General features: G+C 46.8%; 1 protein-coding gene across 5 annotated transcripts in view; it reads right to left on the reverse strand.

Moving 5' to 3' along the window:
• The window catches only part of arhgef4 (Rho guanine nucleotide exchange factor (GEF) 4), a 94436-nt gene that overhangs the window by 63102 nt on the left and 12099 nt on the right, over window positions 1-19235 (reverse strand). The window contains exon 1 of one of the 5 annotated variants that reach the window (XM_031583475.2): window positions 8437-8647. The exons of the other annotated variants lie outside the window; for them this stretch is intronic. Within the exon in view, the coding sequence (XP_031439335.1) occupies window positions 8437-8475 (39 nt within the window). The 5' untranslated portion in view covers window positions 8476-8647. Of the gene's footprint in view, window positions 1-8436; window positions 8648-19235 lie in introns of those variants that run through there. 5 annotated transcript variants of the gene reach the window in all.

The raw sequence follows: 19235 nt of genomic DNA on the forward strand, positions 1-19235 counted from the left end.
CTTCCATGACACCGTAGACCTCCATCCTTCTGTGCAGGGGTTGGATTTAAAGCCACGGGACAGACTCTGCTACTGAAGGGCCCATTTATCAGACTAAAAACCCCCATCTCCACTGCCACCCAGCCAGGGGCCAGGGCTTATGATGACGAGAGGCATGAGAGAGAGATGGGAGAAAATCTCCTTTGTGCTCACCTACGCAGAGGCGCTAAAAATGCAGCCCATTCAGAGGGGCACAACGGTGGCCTCACACCCGCGGAGGGTCTCCTGGTTCAACAGGACCTCAGAAGCCCTGTTCTGTGGTGGTAGACAGACAGACAGAGAGAAAGACAAGGAGAGAGAGAGAGAGAGAGAGATAGAGTGTGTGTGTGTGTGTGTGTGTGTGCGTGTATGTGTGTGTGTGTGTGTGTGTGTGTGTGTGTGTGTGTGTGTGTGTGTGTGTGTGTGTGTGAGCGTGTGAGGGAGAGAGAGAGAGAGAGAGAGAGAGACAGAGAGATAGAGAGAGAGAGAGAGAGAGAGCGTCTGAAGTACTCTTGTCCTTCTCTGTTGCTCATACCCCTTCTTTCTATGCTGAAGGGACCAGCATCTGCGCTCAGGTGTTTTCTGAGAGTAATGTTTATTCAGCCACACAGCAGTGGAGACGATGTTAAATCAAGTGTAACAGACAAATTAAACAAACAGGCCGTCGCTTCAACTTAATGGATCATGAGAGAGCAGAAATAATAAATAATTCATTTTCAATTATATTTTCACTTACACTCTGGCTTCTGTGTCAAAGCCAATCCCTTCCACCCTATCGATGATTCATTTTGTGTTTCACAAATCCTCGTTATGAACAAAAATTCACAGCTTCCACTCAATGAGCAAGCATTTTAAACAGTTGGCCCAGAAGACTGGGTGTCTTGGGTTAATCCTTGCTAATTACTCATAATTGGATTAACCAGATTATTTTGAGTTATGGCCCATTCAGGACACCACTGGCCTGTAATGGGATAGCTGGGTGCTCATGAGTCCAAGACAGTTCATCCACACAGAGCGCCACAACCTTGTGCAGATCTATTTCCCTTCAGAATGGCTCTGATAGGACTCTACTTATGGTGCCAGTTACAGGGCAGCAAGGGAGAGCTGAGCTGCCCTAATTAATATATGAGCTCCCTGAAGGTGGTGTTTTGGAAATTCGTTAGGGTCACGACAATATTCATGCCAAAGTAAAACTGCGTAATTTACTACTACTACTACTGCCAAAGATAAATGATATAGAAAGCACGGCTCTATTCCTCCTATGATCACCTTGGCCTGGTGGTGCTATTCAGATATATATAAAGTAATCTCAGTTATAAACTGAACCAACAGCAATCTCACCACGCCAACACACACAACTCGACAGACATTACAGGTCATTTACACACTGACTACCCTTAAGAAATAGGCAGCATCAGTAAGATCTTAATTAACAGTAAGTGTTGTGATTGTTAGCGCCTGTGCGTCATCTGCATTGCCATCAGTTTCCACTGAATTTGTTTGATGCGAAGCCCAGCCTTTTCGACGCCACTCTTAGACAGGCATGTGGATTTTAGGCAGGCAGTGACAGGGCGTCCCACAGGCCAGAGCCCGCCCCGCCCCGCCAATCCCTCGGCAGGGAATTAACCAAACCTGAGCACCCACACCGCCGGATTAGGCAGCGCCGGGCGAGCTCACATGGAGCCGGTGAGAGAATGGCACCACAGGTGAAAACATTTATGCCTTCTCTCCCTGTTTTTTACTTCTGCATCCCACCTCTCTCTCTCTCTCTCTCTCTATCTCCATCTCTTCCTCTCTCTCTCTCTCTCTCTCTCTTCTAGCACCTGTCTTTACACCAGAAATGAACACTTATTAGTTCAGTTCTACATGCAGAACCCAGCAACTGTCAAGAGAGAAAAGGTATAGTCTAAATATAGCTTCACACTGTTAATTAGCATACGCACAAAGATACCAAGACAAAATACGAGTGTGAGAGTTTGCAGTTCATTTTCAAGGACTGGAAAAGCTGCCATGAAAAATCAAGTCTCTCAACACCCTCAGTGCGCACACACAAAAGAATGCTTAGGAATGAATTCAAGCATCTGGGGTGTGACTTCATTGTAAGCTGTTTTTTCCTCCACGCCAATTTCTTGCCCAGACAGCCCACTCCAAACTCCACACACTCCACTGGACACAAGGTTGGGTTATCACCAGCTCTGGGTGCACGCGTCTGAGTCACACTCTGGCACCGGGGGGGGACAGAACAAGAACATCTGCGCCAACAAGACAACCGAAGATACCACCACCCACCACCCCTCACCCCCCCCACCCCCTTCTCCTACCCAGCTGCGTCCCAACACCAACTAGCCAATCATAGCACAGTCTGTGGGCATGACCTTCACCTGACCTTTCACAGGGCGTGGGCGAGTGGGCAAATGTGCCGCTGAACGGCATGATGATGCTGCTCCTCGCACATCACAGCGCCAAGCGAAAAAGGTCAACATTTACCCATTGCTATTCAGATAGGCTCATGTTTTATGCTGCCCAAAGGCACATCCCAAGCAGAGCGTGAGGGGAAAAAAACAGACAGAGGCAATCCTTTATGCCTCGCTCTGGGCAACTGGCCAGCATTCAAGGACCAAATTCAGTTTTTTTTTCCCCTCCCCTTGGGGAGACACACGATAAATATAATTACAGCAGCCAGATCTGCTATCTCCACTTTAATGCTCGGGCTAATTGGCTGATTTATTTGAATCAACCTCCCAGCAGAAACACACTTGCCTGACAATCGCCTGTTGAATCGAGATAATCCAACTGGTAGAATCCCCAGGCAAATTGTTTTGTTTGCTGGTCTATGTTTACATCCGTCTTATACGTCAGGTCACATCTTTCTCTTCCCCTTGGTACAGCGTTTATTGCTAAATGCGTAGAACACCAAACAGCCGTGCAACACTTTTCAACACCGCACATAAGATCACTCGAGCGCTAGAGCGCATGTACCTCTCAAGCCTGTGTTAGGGGCTCCGGGGGAAGGATGTTTTCTTTCTCATGTGGCTGATCTGCAGTTTGTTGTCTCGGTAATGAATCTGTCACCTCCATATGACATTCTCCGCTCAACAGGGTGTAGTAATGGCCTTCCCAGATGATCAGATGATCCTCAGCGAGGCAGCCTCAGTCTCTAACGGATGGACCCCTGGATAACAACAGCCGCTCTCCGAGAGAGATCGGAGATGTGTTTGTGTTGCTTTAATTCTCATGTAATCGCCCTAGAGCGTAGCTTGGTGGGAAGTAAAAATAACCGATCACCGAGCTAGATGGGACAGGCAGGGGAGAGGAGAGAGGGGGCGAGAGAACAGACTCAGTGGGGAGGCCTCAAGAAACCGACAGGGACGTCTTTAGCTGCTCGCCCAGTCTGAGTCAACATGTTATTCTCTTTTTTTCGTTGTTGTTTTTTTTCATGTGGAGCTCTAACTCGCTTGTTGACAGAGTCCTCAATACTTTCATGGTAAAAAACGAGGACCGGATTAATTACATTTCAGATACTTTTGTCCTGCTTTTGTGGCCTATAGTAAACATCCATGAGCTCACTACCATCCATCCAGAGTGGATGCCCCCTGGTGGAGAGGGCAGGGCTGGGGAACACGACCTCTGTCAACCCTACACTGATCCACTCAATCCAGTTACATAGGGCATCCTTAGCAAGTAAGAGCCCAGCCACCACTAAAACGAGCACCGTCTCAGCCACATTATTCCATCCCCCTGAGTGGATGCTACCGAGATTAAGACGGTAACCATGGATACCAGTAGTAAAATATTTTGGGGGGAAGCAACAAGCTGCAACGTTCCCAGGCCCCTGCTGAGAACATAGGAGAAGATGCCTGTTAAGAGGGAAAAGAGGACGTAATTGCGGCAGATTCCCTGCAGAGATCATTATGCGGCTTCAGTTCCTAAAACCACTCCAGAAGGATAACAGCAAGCACTTATCATCCACTCTGTCCAATGAAAACAGCAAGGCACTGCCTGCGCCTTGTATTCCCATATCCTGCTCCTCAACAGCTTCCATTTAGCATTAATCAATCTGAAGTTTGCCTCAAAGTAAAAATCTATGGACAGCCCAATCAGTAGGATTTATGATGTCCTCAAGACCAGTCTGGACACGAGAGCCCTGTGGACGGTGATGACCTCTTATGTAGAGTGCAGATGTTATGTTTAGCAGAGGTTTGAAGTGGATCAGTCTGTCAGTGGTTTAACAGCAAGCCAGTGTGGTTCACTCAGTAACAGGGTTTGGTATCAGAGTATTGGTATCAGTATATTCCCCCCACACATGGTGGCAGAAGGCAGAGAGGTGAGAGACATCTGGACTCTCTTTTTTTTCTCTCCATCCCCCTTTCCCTCCTGCTTCAGTCTGGGCAGCAGAGGGCCATCAGTGTCTGCCGTAGTTCCAAACTGACTGGGTATCATCTGCTCTGGACCCACATGGTTTCAAGCGCACCGCGGTCACATTCGGGCCAAGTGAGAGGGGACACGCACTTGACAGGCCTGGTGCCAGCGCGCCAAATGTCAGCAACACAGAAGCTCGGGTCAACTTAGTCCAGCCACCTGACAGCAAAATCCTGCTCACAGGCTATAGGAGTCACTGGAGAGCCACTCGGGATGAAACGCCCTGATTGCCTCCATTTGCCACACGTCTGAGCTGATGGCTTCTAACTCAAGAGCTGGTTTCAAAAGTGCAGCCACAGGGTATGTGTCGCGTCAATGCTAGTCTGTCAATGCCATTTCAGTGCAGAGCTTTGGCCGAGTGCCAGACTGACAACATGTAAGTGGCCTAAAAAACCCAGACCACCCCAGCACCCCCCACCCTCCAGTGTCAGAACTTTTAAAGCTCCCAGGAGTGCTGGGCCGAAACAACCCCACTCTATCCATCTGTTCAGGCCGGCCGTAAATTAGCAGGGAGGCCCGCCGACCCGACACTGCCTTATAAAAGCCCACATGAACATCAACCAGGGGCTTGTAAATGCATTAACAGCATGACAGGGGCCTCTTAAAAGTGGCTGTTTATCATGTTGAGAAATGCCTTAGGGGATCCATTGGCCCAAATGTGCAAAATGATGTTCACATTTGAAAAACAAATGACACAAGACTACCAAAAAAGGTGATGAAATAGCCCCAAAGACATGTTTACTTTTGGGATAGATAATTTGGGTTTTGTTAAGTGGGCCTTTCCAACGTCATCTATGAAGGCCACAGGAGCATTAAAAGGAACTCCCTTTGAACTTAAGGCCCTCTGTGGGGGGTACCTGATGTTTCCAAAGGTGTCTGAGCATGTGGAGTTCATTCCAGGTGAGTGGCAGAGCTGGTTTCAGGGGGGCCTATTCAGGCATGCTGCAGCCCTGGTTTGCCTCCCCCTTAGCTCTGTTTTAATCCCCTCTCGGGAAGAAACTGGGGAATTTAGGCATATTTGTTTCTAACGCACAACAGCACAGCACAAAATGCCATCAGATCATATTTAAAAACAAAGAAGAAAAGAGGCTTCTGTTTGAGGGACAGAATTCAAAAGAATGGAATGCTTTATTGAATGGATGCCATGGCAACCTTAGCATGATTGACAGTAAAAGTGCACTGCCCCGACTGGCTCACTAAACCATGCCAGAATCCATGGTATATACATCAACATAAACCACAAGCTCTTAAGTTGATTACCAGATACCCCATGGCATGGATATTCCAAGCATTGTTGACAGACAAACAACCGCTCCAAAATTCCCCTTGCACCATTACCAATCTGAATGTGCCGGTATGAATTTTGGATGACTTGTGGTTGGAGGACAGGGCGAGACTGAGGTAAGAAGCAACTGATCTGTGCATACAGTAAGCGTCTGGATTATAAATAAGGTCAGCATGTGTCAAGAGAAGAGGAGGGCAAGAGGCTCATGATCAAGGAGACAAGTCACCAGTAACACCAGTGGGATTCACATCATGTCAGCCATAATGCCACCCATGATGCCACCCATGATGCCAACTATGATGGCAGGGCCACTCTCCCACTTGCTGGTCACTAAGCATGCTGTCCAGTTCAGTTCTCCAGTCACTGCTTCTTTTCTCATCTCTCTGATGCCAGGGGTAAGATCGAGTCGAGTGTGGCGCCTGTGACTTTATCCTCCACTTCATTCCTTTGCCATCTGACAGGATTAAGAAGCACGTTGGTATTCATCCCTATGGCCTCTCTGCACTGGCTCCGTGACAGGATCAATACTGCGGCCTACTCACCGAGCAGATAAGGCTTCATCATTCACTTCAGCGCCGAGAGGCCAAACAAATCCTGACAATTCACTATCCAAGGAACAACACTATCCAAGGAACAACACTGGCAGCAAATTAAGCTGTAGTCTGAACAGAATACAAAACACTAGTAGAGAGCTTGCTGTAGCATGCATCATATAACCAGTGAACTTTTTCGTATGACATGCCTCTAATGAAATACTATAGGGGAGGGCAGATTGAGTTTATAGAGTCTTAAAGCCATGCTGGTATGTCACGCTAAATGTCTTGGGCCTCAGAAGTCAAAGCCGTGCAAAAATGACGCAGTTTATGCGACCAGGAATAGAAGCTCACTGAACTGTTCATAAACTGTCACTCTGTAAATTAACATTAGCTTGACCATCAGACAGCTGCCTTTGACTATGCGGTTTCTCAAGGTTATTTGGGAAAATGGCGACACACTCTCACTGTCTGACTAAACGAGTGCCAGGAAATGAAAATAGTCCTCGCTTCTTAGTGGCATGCAAATGTACTTAAGCTCAAATGCATCTCTGCGCTACACCAGCTGTCTTTCAACTGTGCCACTCAACACACGCAAGCAAAGACACTCTGCTGCTCCCAGCTCCTATGAGTCTGACTGTGTGACTCGGGGAGGGAAGGAAATAACATTCCCCTGTGTCATTAAACAAACTTTCATGAGTGCGTGTGTGCGTGTGTGTGTGTGTGTGTGTAAGTCACTGACCCAGCCAAGGAATGTGTGGTATTGAATATTGGCGGCTGGCCTCAAACATAGCCAGAGAAGCCTTGAGCCAGCCGAACCCTCCTGACTCTGTAATCAGCTGAGTCACTCCTCCGAAGCTCACATCCTGTCAGCAGCCGCGAGGCCGAGGCTTCAACACCAGCGCTGATTCTCAGTGGTCGTACCAGGAAGAGCACTATCTCCCAGACTAAACATTAGCCTTGCTTTGGGTCGTTCAAATTCAATTAACAACCATGGACAGGCCTGAGATGCGGGAGAAAAGCGTGTCAAAGTAAGTTCCTCTGGTGTCTCAGAGGAAGCAGCAAGCAGGTGTTCTAATCGACAACAGGTGAGGGTATACGTCTGACACAGCTGCTGCTCCCAGTAAAAGCTGTTGATGCCATCGTACCTGCTGCCTGTTCTGCGCATCCTGTGCTGAGTTGCTGTTGTTGTGTTATGGGACCTATGAACAATACCCAGAGACGACAACTGTTTCTCTAAGTTATTTCCCTTCTGAACAGAGGGAGTTTCCATGTGTTTCTCTAGACGACGCAAGGCCAGTTTATTTATAGGGCATATTTAAAAACAAGTCTTGACTAAAGAGCTGTACAATATAGCAGAAACAGATGTAACTAGCACTCTCTGTCCCTTTCCCCGGTTCTATCCCACTATGTCTCTTTCATCTGACTTACACTCCACCTCCATCAATCTCTCCCTCTCCTTCTTTCTGCCTTTCTTTTTGCAGTAATAAAGATCTAAAGTCACTAAAAAAAGACTCTGCATGTGTACAAGGTCTCACAATGGCCGACTGAATAGAGAGGCACCCCCTCAGTTTTATACATTTCCCACAAACTGGCCCTTGTGAATGGAGTTGAGGCCCAGTGCTAAACCGACCTCAAGATCACCCCAGTGAAGGAGAAACATGACTGCTACGACACCGAATTATCCTTGTTTGCATTCCCAACAGCAGGACAGAAATGTGACGTTTCCAAGGGTCAAGTGACATAAATGAAGCCACTGTCCTGAGCTAAGTGCTAAGTGCATAGCAACTGTTGAAAGTATAAACACAGGCCTCTGTGAGAGAGCCCAGTGAAAAACTCCTTTCTGAGCGCTGATGCGAATGGCTGATAAGGCAAATCGAGAAACAGAAACATAAACAGACACCTGACGGTAACCTCTTGCTGCTCTGACCCAGTGCTCTTGAGATGCAGGCCAATGGCAGTAAACTTCCTCAGGCATGCAAACGGACCGCGTCAGTGCGACACAGCATAAACAACACACAGTATATCAGAGCTGTCAGTGCCCTGGCGTGAGAGAAGCATCAAGGGAGAGGTAGAGAAGAACAGAGATGGACAGAGAAAGGAGGGAGGGAGGGAGAGAGGGAAGAATGAAAAGGCTCCCGTGAAAGCGAGGGGGTGGAGGAGAGAAATTTGAGCCCTTACCTTGAAGAATGTTCGCAGGAAGTACATAATACTGAGCATTTTGGAGAGTGTGCTGGGAGAGAGCCCCTCTCTCTCCCTCTCTCGTTCACTCCCTCACTCACTCGCTCCTGTGTTCTCCAGGGCCCTGGTCTGGCTCTCAGCTAGCCGGCTTCACATGCTCGCGCTCACTCACACAACCTGTTGCTATTTTAGACGGACTTAGCCCAGGGCAGCCGGGGGAGGAGGGAGGGAGCGAGGGAGGGAGGGAGCCCAGTGGAGAAACAGAGAGGGAGGGAGAGAAAGGAAAGAGAGAGAGAGGGAGTTGTGCCAGAGAGGCTTACGGTGCTGAGGAGTTGCGTAACAGCCATGGCTTATCAAGCCTACTGCCCAGGCAACACAAGGGTTCCAGGGACCATCCACAGACCCATGAAGTTTTCTCATGGTGAAAAAAACAAAGGCATTAAACAATATTGTGATCAGTCAACCGGTCTAAATGCCCTTCAACTGCCGGAGCTGAAAAACCGGCTCCATGCTTTTGGTTCTCTTTCTGGGAAACCAAAAGAGCCTATCCTATGTGACTGACTGTCCTGCCTCCACCGCAGAGGCTGCCAGTGCCATGACTACGCCGCGTTGTCATCAACAAAAAACACGTCTGCCCCTGGAACACATTGATCATGGAGCAGACATCCAGAGCTCGCACTGACCCGCAGAATTTACACGCTTAATGGCATGTCATGTACAGGCTCCCAGCTGGGGAGGGGAAAGAGCAACGCAGGGACAGCAGATTCCAGACACAGCTCCTCAAATGAAACGCAGAGCCACAGGGGCAGGAGTAAGGAGTCTTATCTGACGTAACAACTGAAGACAAGAGAGGTTTTCAGGATAAAGAGTGGAGGAAAACAGCTGAATTATGTATAGGCAGGTGTTATGAAATAACAGTGGAATATTACACGACCTAACAAATGAACAGGAAACCTGTGCCTGGGATGGAAATAATTTTTGTGTCCATCAACTGTATACACACAGTCAGGCTTTCAGCGATAAGCATAGCAGGTTTACTGCCTTGATTCTCCAGCAAGACAGCTGTATGTTGCCCCCTAGAGTATAAAAACAGTAATGCCTGTTGCTGCTCTATTGTATTAATGTTGTTGATGCCTTACAAAGCCCCCTGTATTAATATCTCAGACCACAGCTCTAATTGCATAGCTCTCTTAACGAAAGAGCATAAACAAGAACTTGCTGCTCTGTGTTGTGTTTCCCCTCAACCCTGAGAAAGTTGTGGAAGGGGAACGTTGTTCTTTCCCAGATCCCCATTCATAACCCAGTGGCTCTGTGGCACGAGAGCGGTTCTGTTCCCAGAGCCAGGGAGGCATGAAAAATGGACTTTGGCCCCAAACATCATCTCACCGTTGTGGTGTTGTTTTTGTCATCGGTGTGCCCAGTAATGGCATGTGACACATTAGGAGCAATAGAGGAAAACAGGATGTGATTCAGGGGAGTGGTTCAAGCGCAGGGACCCAGAATACCAGTTCTTCCACTAATAAAAACCTCAAACTTGTGGTTTCATATGCGTCACTACACCACAAAGCACATTAATGGTACATTCCATAGTAAATTAGAGTTTCATGGACAAAATAACAAGACATCCATTATTATATCATGTCCAGACGATCTTGTTTTAACAGGGAAATAATATGCTTGGCGTGCAGTGCACAGGTATGTATCTCACAAAGTTAAAGCGAAAAACAGAGGTAATCCGACCATTCTACTAGGTCAAACGTCTCTTATTTCACCTTTGGCATGAGCAAGTGTCAAACTCCAGACTCCACACTTTGGCAGTTTGAGTGGGACCATCGCGTGGCTTGAAGTGCAAATGTCCTTCCGTGCGAGCGAGCGGGAGAGATTCTATCAGCTCTTGTGAACGTGCTTACAAACAAGCGGAGCTCCCCCCTGAGTCTGCTTCACCCCATGGGCGGAAGGACACCCAGGTTTTCCAGGTTCGCCCCGTGGAGCCGCCCGCGTGAGAGACAAAAGGGGTGAACACGATACCATGCCAACCGTTGCCATGGAGGCCAACAGGTTTGGAGGGCAGTTTTTCTTTTTCTTTTTTTTTTTTTACTTCCCTTCCCTTTCTTTTTGTTTGCTTTTGTTTTGTTGTGCCTTTTTGTGTTTTTTCCTGTGGGAAAGCCGAGGACAGGAGAAAGGAGAGGAGTGCTCGTGAGGAAGAATGTTGATTGGAATATGATGGTTGGAGCTGAAACCCCACAGGCCTCATCCTCAGGGAGACAAAGAGAGAGAGAGAAACAGTGAGAGAGAGAATGATGAAGAGAAAGAGATGCTATCCTGACTGAAACCTGATGAAGGAACCGAACTCCACCTCAGCACAGTGCCTTGGGAAGTGTCCTCTTTGATGACTGATAAATAGCCATGCAATGAGACAACATAACCTGCATGTATTGAGCTGAATCCTGACATACCTCGTTAGAGTGACTGATCGTTAGCACTAGCATGAATGACTGTTTAGTGAACGGACATCTGTGTTGTGGTTCATTTAGCCTTTCATGTTGTCTTTTTTTTTTTTTCATTCATAAAAACCTTTGCCAAAAGAATATTAACCCGGCAGGACAGAGGAGCCATTTCCAAATGAGCCCACAGTTAGGGGCTCTCTCTCCTCCACTGCTTTCCCAAGAAGAGGACAATGGCCTTCCATCATTATCCCATCACAGCGGAGCGGTTTGGCTCTGCACCAGCCAAGACCCTGCCTCTGCACTCCACTCTTCCTTCCCCACTCCAATTGCTCTCTCTTTCTCTCTTCCTCTGTATCTCTCTCTCCCACTAACGATGCTCATTCCTTTCTCCTTTGGCCTCTGACACTCATTCTGTCTCCACTGCTACTGCTACTGCTCATCTTCAGCTCATCTTCTCTCTAATCTCCCTCACTCCCTCAGCTCTCATTACTCATACTCTCATTTACCTCTGTCCACATACCTCTATACACTCTACAGAGATTTGTTCACATACAATGCAAAATTACCTCTTCTGCTGGCTCTATCTATTGCACAATTCAATCCAATTCAACAAGCAATAATGGCATGTAATACACATAATATAGCCAACAGCAGAGATCAAACGGGTAATAAAATATTCTCCTCTCTCTCTGTCCTACTTGTGGACTAAAACTATAAGAGTTTATGATTATTTGCAATTGCATTAGACAGTGAAGTATGATTCATGGTGATTTGTTCCTGAATACGGTCTATGTTGAGTTGATGGAAAATCCAGTTCTTTTCTTATTGGAAAAGTCACCAGTCCACATAGCCAATGCTGTTTAAGGTCATCAACCACATGGCAGCATGTTGGAACAACTGGATGATGACATGGCAACACAAGAATACTCACAATATTCCAAACTCAGCTATGGTCACATACCCCATTGTCTCTCGCTCCCACTCTCCCTCTCTTTTTAGAAGTTTTAAAATGAAAAACGTTAATTTGCAAGCAGTCCAGGCCTGCCACAGAGTTTAAAAAACCGACAAGCAATCAAGAGTAGAACAACATAACAATGAGTTCTCTGTACCCTACTATTGGTTCTATAGTTCTTTATGATGGACGTTGATCGTCTGTTGTTCTCCCACATGTGCTAAGCTACGAGTAGTGTAGGACAATTAAGAACATGAGCAAACCTGAAACACCCCAACACATATTGCTGTTCTACACATTACTACATAGTCCAGACACCCAGTCAATTAAGTGGACCTTGAAGTTAACCCGTGCCAAAACATGTCCAGATAATTAAGCAGGCCACTAACTATTACTAGAGATGCATTTCCACAAGAATATGAGAGTGTTACAGCAGCAGTTGGCCATTGCATACCATAACCTATGCAATGGATGCTAAAACTTCGCTCAACGGGTTGACTCTCCTACCACCTGTTGGATGAGGAATAAATATAATTGAACAAGGTGCAGGGCATCTGTAACACCAATGACCCAATGACATTCTGGCACACCTAATCAGACAACACAAACTCAGCTATTAAAATATAAATCAGTCCATGTTCAAAATGAGTTAATGGTCTCCATTCATTGTATGCAATGCACCTTACAGAAATCTAGGAAGAACTCAAAAACACAATTTTCCTCTTAAGAACATCTGGTATTTTTGCCTTCTCTCCAGAGCAGAAAATGTCTCTTTTGATTAGTGGTACCTCGGTGGTGGAATGACCGACCTCATGCTGATTAATAAAGAGACAACCATGACATATTCAAAGAGTATCACAAAGCATTTAAAGACTCACCTCTTCAGAACTCATCTGTCATTCTAATATATTTGTTACAAGCCCTACTATTTCTATATTATTGTAAATATCATTGTTAAAGCAACACTATGCAAGAGTTTGACACTTTTTGAGGTATGGTTTTATAGGCAACTAGTTTTGGTACCATCCTCAAATTCATTTTGATAGCATATGGTCATGTGAAGGACAGATAAACACCTGTGTCTTTCCCACTAGCCATCCAGGATATGCACTATGTAGTTCTGTGTTCCAGGCTAGAACTCAAAGCAGAACTCAAGCAAAAATGGAAGAAAAGCTTTCACAGCATGACATTGCCAGCTATACTGCCAAAAGACACCGGTTAGTGTGTTGGCAAGACTCTATCAGTGCCAACTGGGCTGTTGGTGGTGTTTGCAAGGTGTTTGCATGCCTTTTAGGTAGTTAGCTTGCTAGTTTTGGAACAGAACTACTTATTGCTGCTTTAATATTTTACTATAATATGAGATACAATATTGTTATAACTATTTTGCTGCATTGTGCATAATGCTTTGGTTGTTTTTCATATTGTTTTGTAGGTTTAGACAAAAGCGTAAGCGTTGTCTTAATACCATAACCATTTTCATCCTTTGTGTCTTGACCACAGCTGATATTAGTTCAATAATACATAAAGTACATAATATGAAGGCTTGCAGTCTATCTGTTGGTATTTTTGTGCCTGTGTGTATTCTGTAGATAGATGAAAAGTATGTAATATTATTATGCGATTATGCTAAATATGGGTAGAATGGGCCATCTCTGTGAGAAGTGTTAAAACTAGTTGACGTAACATTAGCCTAGTCAGCGTCATGCTGACGCAATCACACTAATAAAAATATGAAAAAGACTTAGAGAACAATACTGTGCTGATGCAATCAGTTCTCTCTCAAGGAGTAGCTGCCAACTGTCAGAGGGCCCTTCCTCTGGCGAAAGGCAAAACAAACACGTGACACAGAAGCCTCTCCCAGGCAGCGGGCAGACATGTTGGATTAGCTCGATAAGTCAAGTAATTCCACCCATTCAGAGTTAAAAGGCCTTGATGAATGGGCCTCTTGTGAAGACACTAAGGTTCCAAAGAAACAGGTACAGTGCCGTCACAGACATCAACGTTAGGCTAACAGGAGGAGGAAGTTGAATGCAGACCGGTGAGACGGGATGGACGTGTGGTGTCTGACCCACATCATGCTCTATTTGGAACGCCAACCATGTTGTAAATACAACTCAAGGTTAATGTATTAAAGTGTCTGGGATGTAAAATCATATCATATTGCAGCATTTATAGTGATTTTATTTATGTTTCAAGACTCATGGGATTCAGAAGATTCATGGGTGAAGACAAGGCAATGGTGGAACGAACCTTTTATGGGGCCATGTGTTTTTACCGCAGAAGTAACCTCATGGTAGTTATCAGAAACAGATCTTTGGGGACTCATTCAACCGCCATGTCTAGAGGGGGGGGGGAGCTGACCTCACATGTCAAAACACACTAGCACCTCGAGTGATCCGCGATGACACCACCAGTGGCGCACAGGGTCTGACTAATCCTGTTGCTCCGGGGCTGACTCACGGCACCTGTGCTCCCTGGCCCCAGTGGAGAGCTCAGAGATAGCCAGCTAGCTAGCTAGCAGTGTGGTGGTGCTGAGTGTGCTCCCATGCTACCATGACAAGGTGACACATGAGACACAGTACTGCCACAGGTCATGGGGTTAAACCCTGCCACAAAGCCCTGTATCACACAAATGCATGATGTCACCACTTCAGTAAGGGCTTTGGGGGAGTGTGGTAGTGTGTGTGTTTGTGTGTGTGTGTGTGTGTGTGCATGTGTGTGTGTGGATGTGCATGTGTGTGTGTGTGTGTGTGTGTGTGTGTGTGGGTGGATGTATGGGGGCGGGCTGTTTAGAGAAGTTCTCTCTTTCATGCCCTTAAGTACCTCTGTGTGTGTGTGTGTATCTCTTTGTGTGAGTATGTTTTGGGGCCTTTATGTGTGAGTGTGTGGGTGGGTGTATGTGCGTAAGTATGACTGCTTCTGTGTGTGTGCCCGCCTTTATGTATGTGTATGAGGATATGAATGCCTGTGTGTGTGTGTGACAATCTAGAATAGGAGGGGCCCGTTTTTCTAGAACTTTCCGGTGACATTCAAAGACTAGTCCCTCTAGCATTCTCTCATGTGACAACTTGACCCAGTCCATGATGGAGTTAAGTTGCACACACGCAAGCATACACACACACACATATGCTCTGCACACACGCAAGCACACACACACACATATGCTCTGCATGTTGGAGGCCTCTCTGCTGCTGGGATAATTACTTTCTTTTTCTTTTGTGTTTTTTTTTTTTGTCTGTCATTTCTCAAAGGTGGGCTAAGGCCTTAGGGGTTCAGGTTCATATGGCATGAGCGGGGTGAGTGGCACAAACGAATGATGGACTCTCTCTTCCTTTATTCCCCCCTTCCTCCCTCTCTCTCTCTCTCTCTCTCTACTCTCTCCACTCTCTCTCTCTCTCTCTCTCTCTCTCTCTCTCTCTCTCTCTTTCTTGGCACAGACCGTGTCTCTCGTGAGAAACGGGCCCGAGGCAGAACCCTGGAGCGTGAGAAAACCACTCCAGCAAGTGAGCCGTTACCCTCCTGGCTCTCCCACTCTTTCTCTCGGCCTCTCTCTCTCTCCAGTGGTGATGGACCATGGCCACTCGGCAGGGGAAGAGCCTCTCCACTGGCCCCAGCCGCAGCGCATACATCAGGGCCCCTCGCTGGGCATGGACACTGCTTCCGCCCTGTGCGGCCTCCAGTGGAAAATGCACTTTTTGTTTGTCCACAAGCGGAAAACTCTCCCACCAAAAATATCCATCGGCTTGATTATGACAACAATGGTGGAAATCTTCTTTTGGTTCCACCATTAAGCTGCCCTACAATGACACTGGCTGGATGAACACCAGAAAACAAACCAAAAATACCAGAGAAACTGATCCATGAGTTTAGAAGGCACAGCTAACAGTTTTAATATACATGGAATATACATAACCAGATGTTTCCCGATTACAATGTCTCCCTTTCTCCCGTTAACCATTGATAGGGATGTCCTTGGGTTATTAATGTCAATCAAAATTGTGATTGGATTAGTTTGTAACTCCAGTAGTAGGATTTAACCCAGCAGCACAGGAATGATATGGATAATGGTAAATCAATCTTGTTCAGACTCTTGTACAGTAAGATAATGCATCTTAACATTCCTTCAAGAGCAGTGTTTTTCATCACTCACCACATGAGCCTCCTGCCTTCCTTGTAGATGGATTAGAAAAACAGCACTTCCTTTGTCATCACATCAACTATACCCCATAGATTGCTAATTGGCGCGGCACAAAACCTACAGGGCAAAGTTCTTCTCACTTGAGGGTTTCCAGACTATAATCCCATTTGAAAACCAAGCTGGCGATGAATTAGTCTGGCAGTGCCAAGCTCACATCCAGGCCCTCTCCAACAGATCCAGGCCTCTCCTCCTGGACACAGGCCCCTGCGCATGCCTTGTGTCCGCGGGTGTGTGTGTGTGTGTGTGTGTGTGTGTGTGTGTGTGTGTGTGTGTGTGTGTGTGTGTGTGTGTGTGTGTGTGTGTGTGTGTGTGTGTGTGTGTGTGTGTGTGTGTGTGTGTGTGTGTGTGTGTGTGTGGGTGTGTGTGTGTGCGTGGGTGTGGGTGTGTCCATGGGTGTGTGTGGCTACGGCGGGGCAGCAGGAGTGCAGCTCATCCTTCACTGTTCAGAAGAGAAGCTTTTCATGCCGTGGGTCTGGACAGGATCACAGGAAATGAGCTGAGCTCCGGTAAATGACTGTTATCTATCAGCTGCAGTTGGAGAGTGGAGCGGAGTATGGGACCCTTCCATTACAACACACGTGTCCAGGTAAACACACAGTTGCACACACACACACACACACACACACACACACAGATACACACACACACACACACAGATACACACACACACACACACACACACACACACAGATACACACACGCATGCATATGCTTTACTCCCTAAATGGGTTTTAAACAGAATAGCTTTGTTGACAATGAAGACAAAACATCATGTTGACATTATTAGCAGTGGAATGAACCGACCGCAGTCAAATATGGAAAAATTCCTCAACTCCTTGAAAGTCCACAATGTTCTGAACATTCAAAACATTTAAATCATGCATGCTGCGGATAATTGCAAGAACCAAATACATTTTTCACTTACAGTAAACATCAAGGAGTGTGTGTGTGTGTGTTTGTGACTATTTTCTCCTGTCCCCCGTGTAATGCTCGGTTACATCAGCAAATGATAAAATAAGAAGCTACATTTTGTAACTGAAACCAAGGAACAGAATAGAGGCTCCAAGATTATTCCTGTGCGAAAGTAAAAACTCCCACACAACACAAACACACACACACACACACACACACACACACACACACACACACACACACACACACATACACACACACACACGCACACACACACACACACACACACACACACTCCTCATCCAACAGCACTCGCTCTGCACACACTAAGAGGCTCTTTTGTAACTCTTGCCTTTTAAACTAGCAGGCTGAATAGTGGCCATGAAAAGCACTGCTGTGATTCACGTACCTTTAGAACCAGGATAGGAGAGTAGAGTCTGTGTGTGTGTGTGTGTGTGTGTGTGTGTGTGTGTGTGTGTGTGTGTGTGTGTGTGTGTGTGTGTGTGTGTGTGTGTGTGTGTGTGTGTGTGTGTGTGTGTGTGTGTGTGTGAGGAGGGGGATTTCCTATGGTTAAGGGGGGGGCAGCAGATGAGTGTGAGAATGTTCACCCCTTCCTCAGGACCCTTGGCGTTTCTTACCCCCACCACACACCCCCTCTCCATCCCACCACACAGACACACACACACACACACGGTCTCCATGGTTTCCCGTCAACACGGGTGAATAATTAAGCATCCGCTTGCTCATTTGCATCACAAGATGAACACTCGGAGCCCCCTCACCAGACCCCCTCTTCGTTCCAGACCCCGTCTCCTTGCCACCACCTCCTTAGCACGAGCGCTTATGCTAAGTGAAAATGCCTTTTTCTCTCTGATCACCGCTCTTCCGCGCGCCACTTAACATTAGCCTTTGTCCTCACTACCGGAATAACTAATGAAGGCAGAGTGTTTTCTAGATTATTCTATTTGGTTGGATAAAACGGCGGTTGGGGGGGGGGGGGAGGTTGAGCGCAAGATCTTGTGAGAAGAACACAAACACCTGTTCCTCTCCGTCCTTGAGTCCTCCAGAGACAAACACTCACGAGGAAAGTCTTCTTGAAGCAGTTTTGCTCGTAAAAACCCATGAAAGCACAAAGCTCTGTTCTTACGTTTGTGTGGTCTTCCCCGAAGCACAGTGATGACAACAGAGCTAGCCCCAACTCTTTACCATTACTGTCAGACAGTGAAGGGCTTCAGTAGTGTGCCCACCCACCAACACACACACACACACACACACACACACACACACACACCCACACCCACACCCACACCCACACCGCCAGGGCTGGAAGTCAGTGAACCAAAGCTCATTACCACAAATAATGCCAGCAACGCCCAAAACAATGTAAAATTAGTCACATTCTTCTGCTTTCCACTGTGCTCAATGGACTAAAGCCTCCTGTGAGGTCCGGCTGCTGTGTCGATGGAAGGGTCTACGGAGGAGGCTGCCCAGCTTCTTCCTCTGAGAGTCCCCATATTTTCATTCTCCTCACACAAAACTCCCTCTTCTCCCTACAGCTGTCTAGCTTCTCACAACAAAAATGACATATTTTCCTAGCTTCGTTTATGTCTCCACAAAGTCACCAAAGTCCTCAGTGTCTAAGGATGACAGCCGTCTTGAGGACGGGAAGCTCTGAGACACATATGCATCCGCATGCAGATCACACACACACACACACACACACACACACTGATGTTAGAATCAAACCGCTAGACAGCTCACACAAAAGGCAGCCTCTGACACAACTGATTCCAAGAAGCCTGCACAAATCCAGGCAGGTTGAGGGAGACCACAGGCCCAGAAAAGAAAGAGAGAGACCAGTCATTTACTGCCATCCCTCCACTACACTTCCCGGCCTTTTCCCTCATCCAGTTATTGTGAGGAATACGCTTTTTTTTTCTTCTCTTCCCTGCCCGGAATTTTCTTTGGCCTTCTTTGCCTTTGGCTTGGCCATGCCGAGGCTCTCTGTAACTTCAAGGGAAAGTGTTGGGGCTTTGAAAAATTGTGGAATGCCTGCCCTTTTTTTCTTACTTTCGCTCCCTCTCTCTCTCTCATTCGTTCTGTCGTACTGTACCTTTCCATTGCTTAGAGCAGGTCTGGGCTGATACAGGGGGAATTTTAAAAGCTAAGACATGCACACACATACATATTAGACACACAGACACATACACTCCCCCACAATGCTTTTAAGGGGAAAGCAGGAGCCAGCAGTCAGCCATCAGCCAATGGGTGCTGGAACAAATGAGAATGA

Source organism: Clupea harengus, chromosome 17, assembly GCF_900700415.2.
Source record: "Clupea harengus chromosome 17, Ch_v2.0.2, whole genome shotgun sequence".
Classification (NCBI taxonomy): domain Eukaryota; kingdom Metazoa; phylum Chordata; class Actinopteri; order Clupeiformes; family Clupeidae; genus Clupea; species Clupea harengus.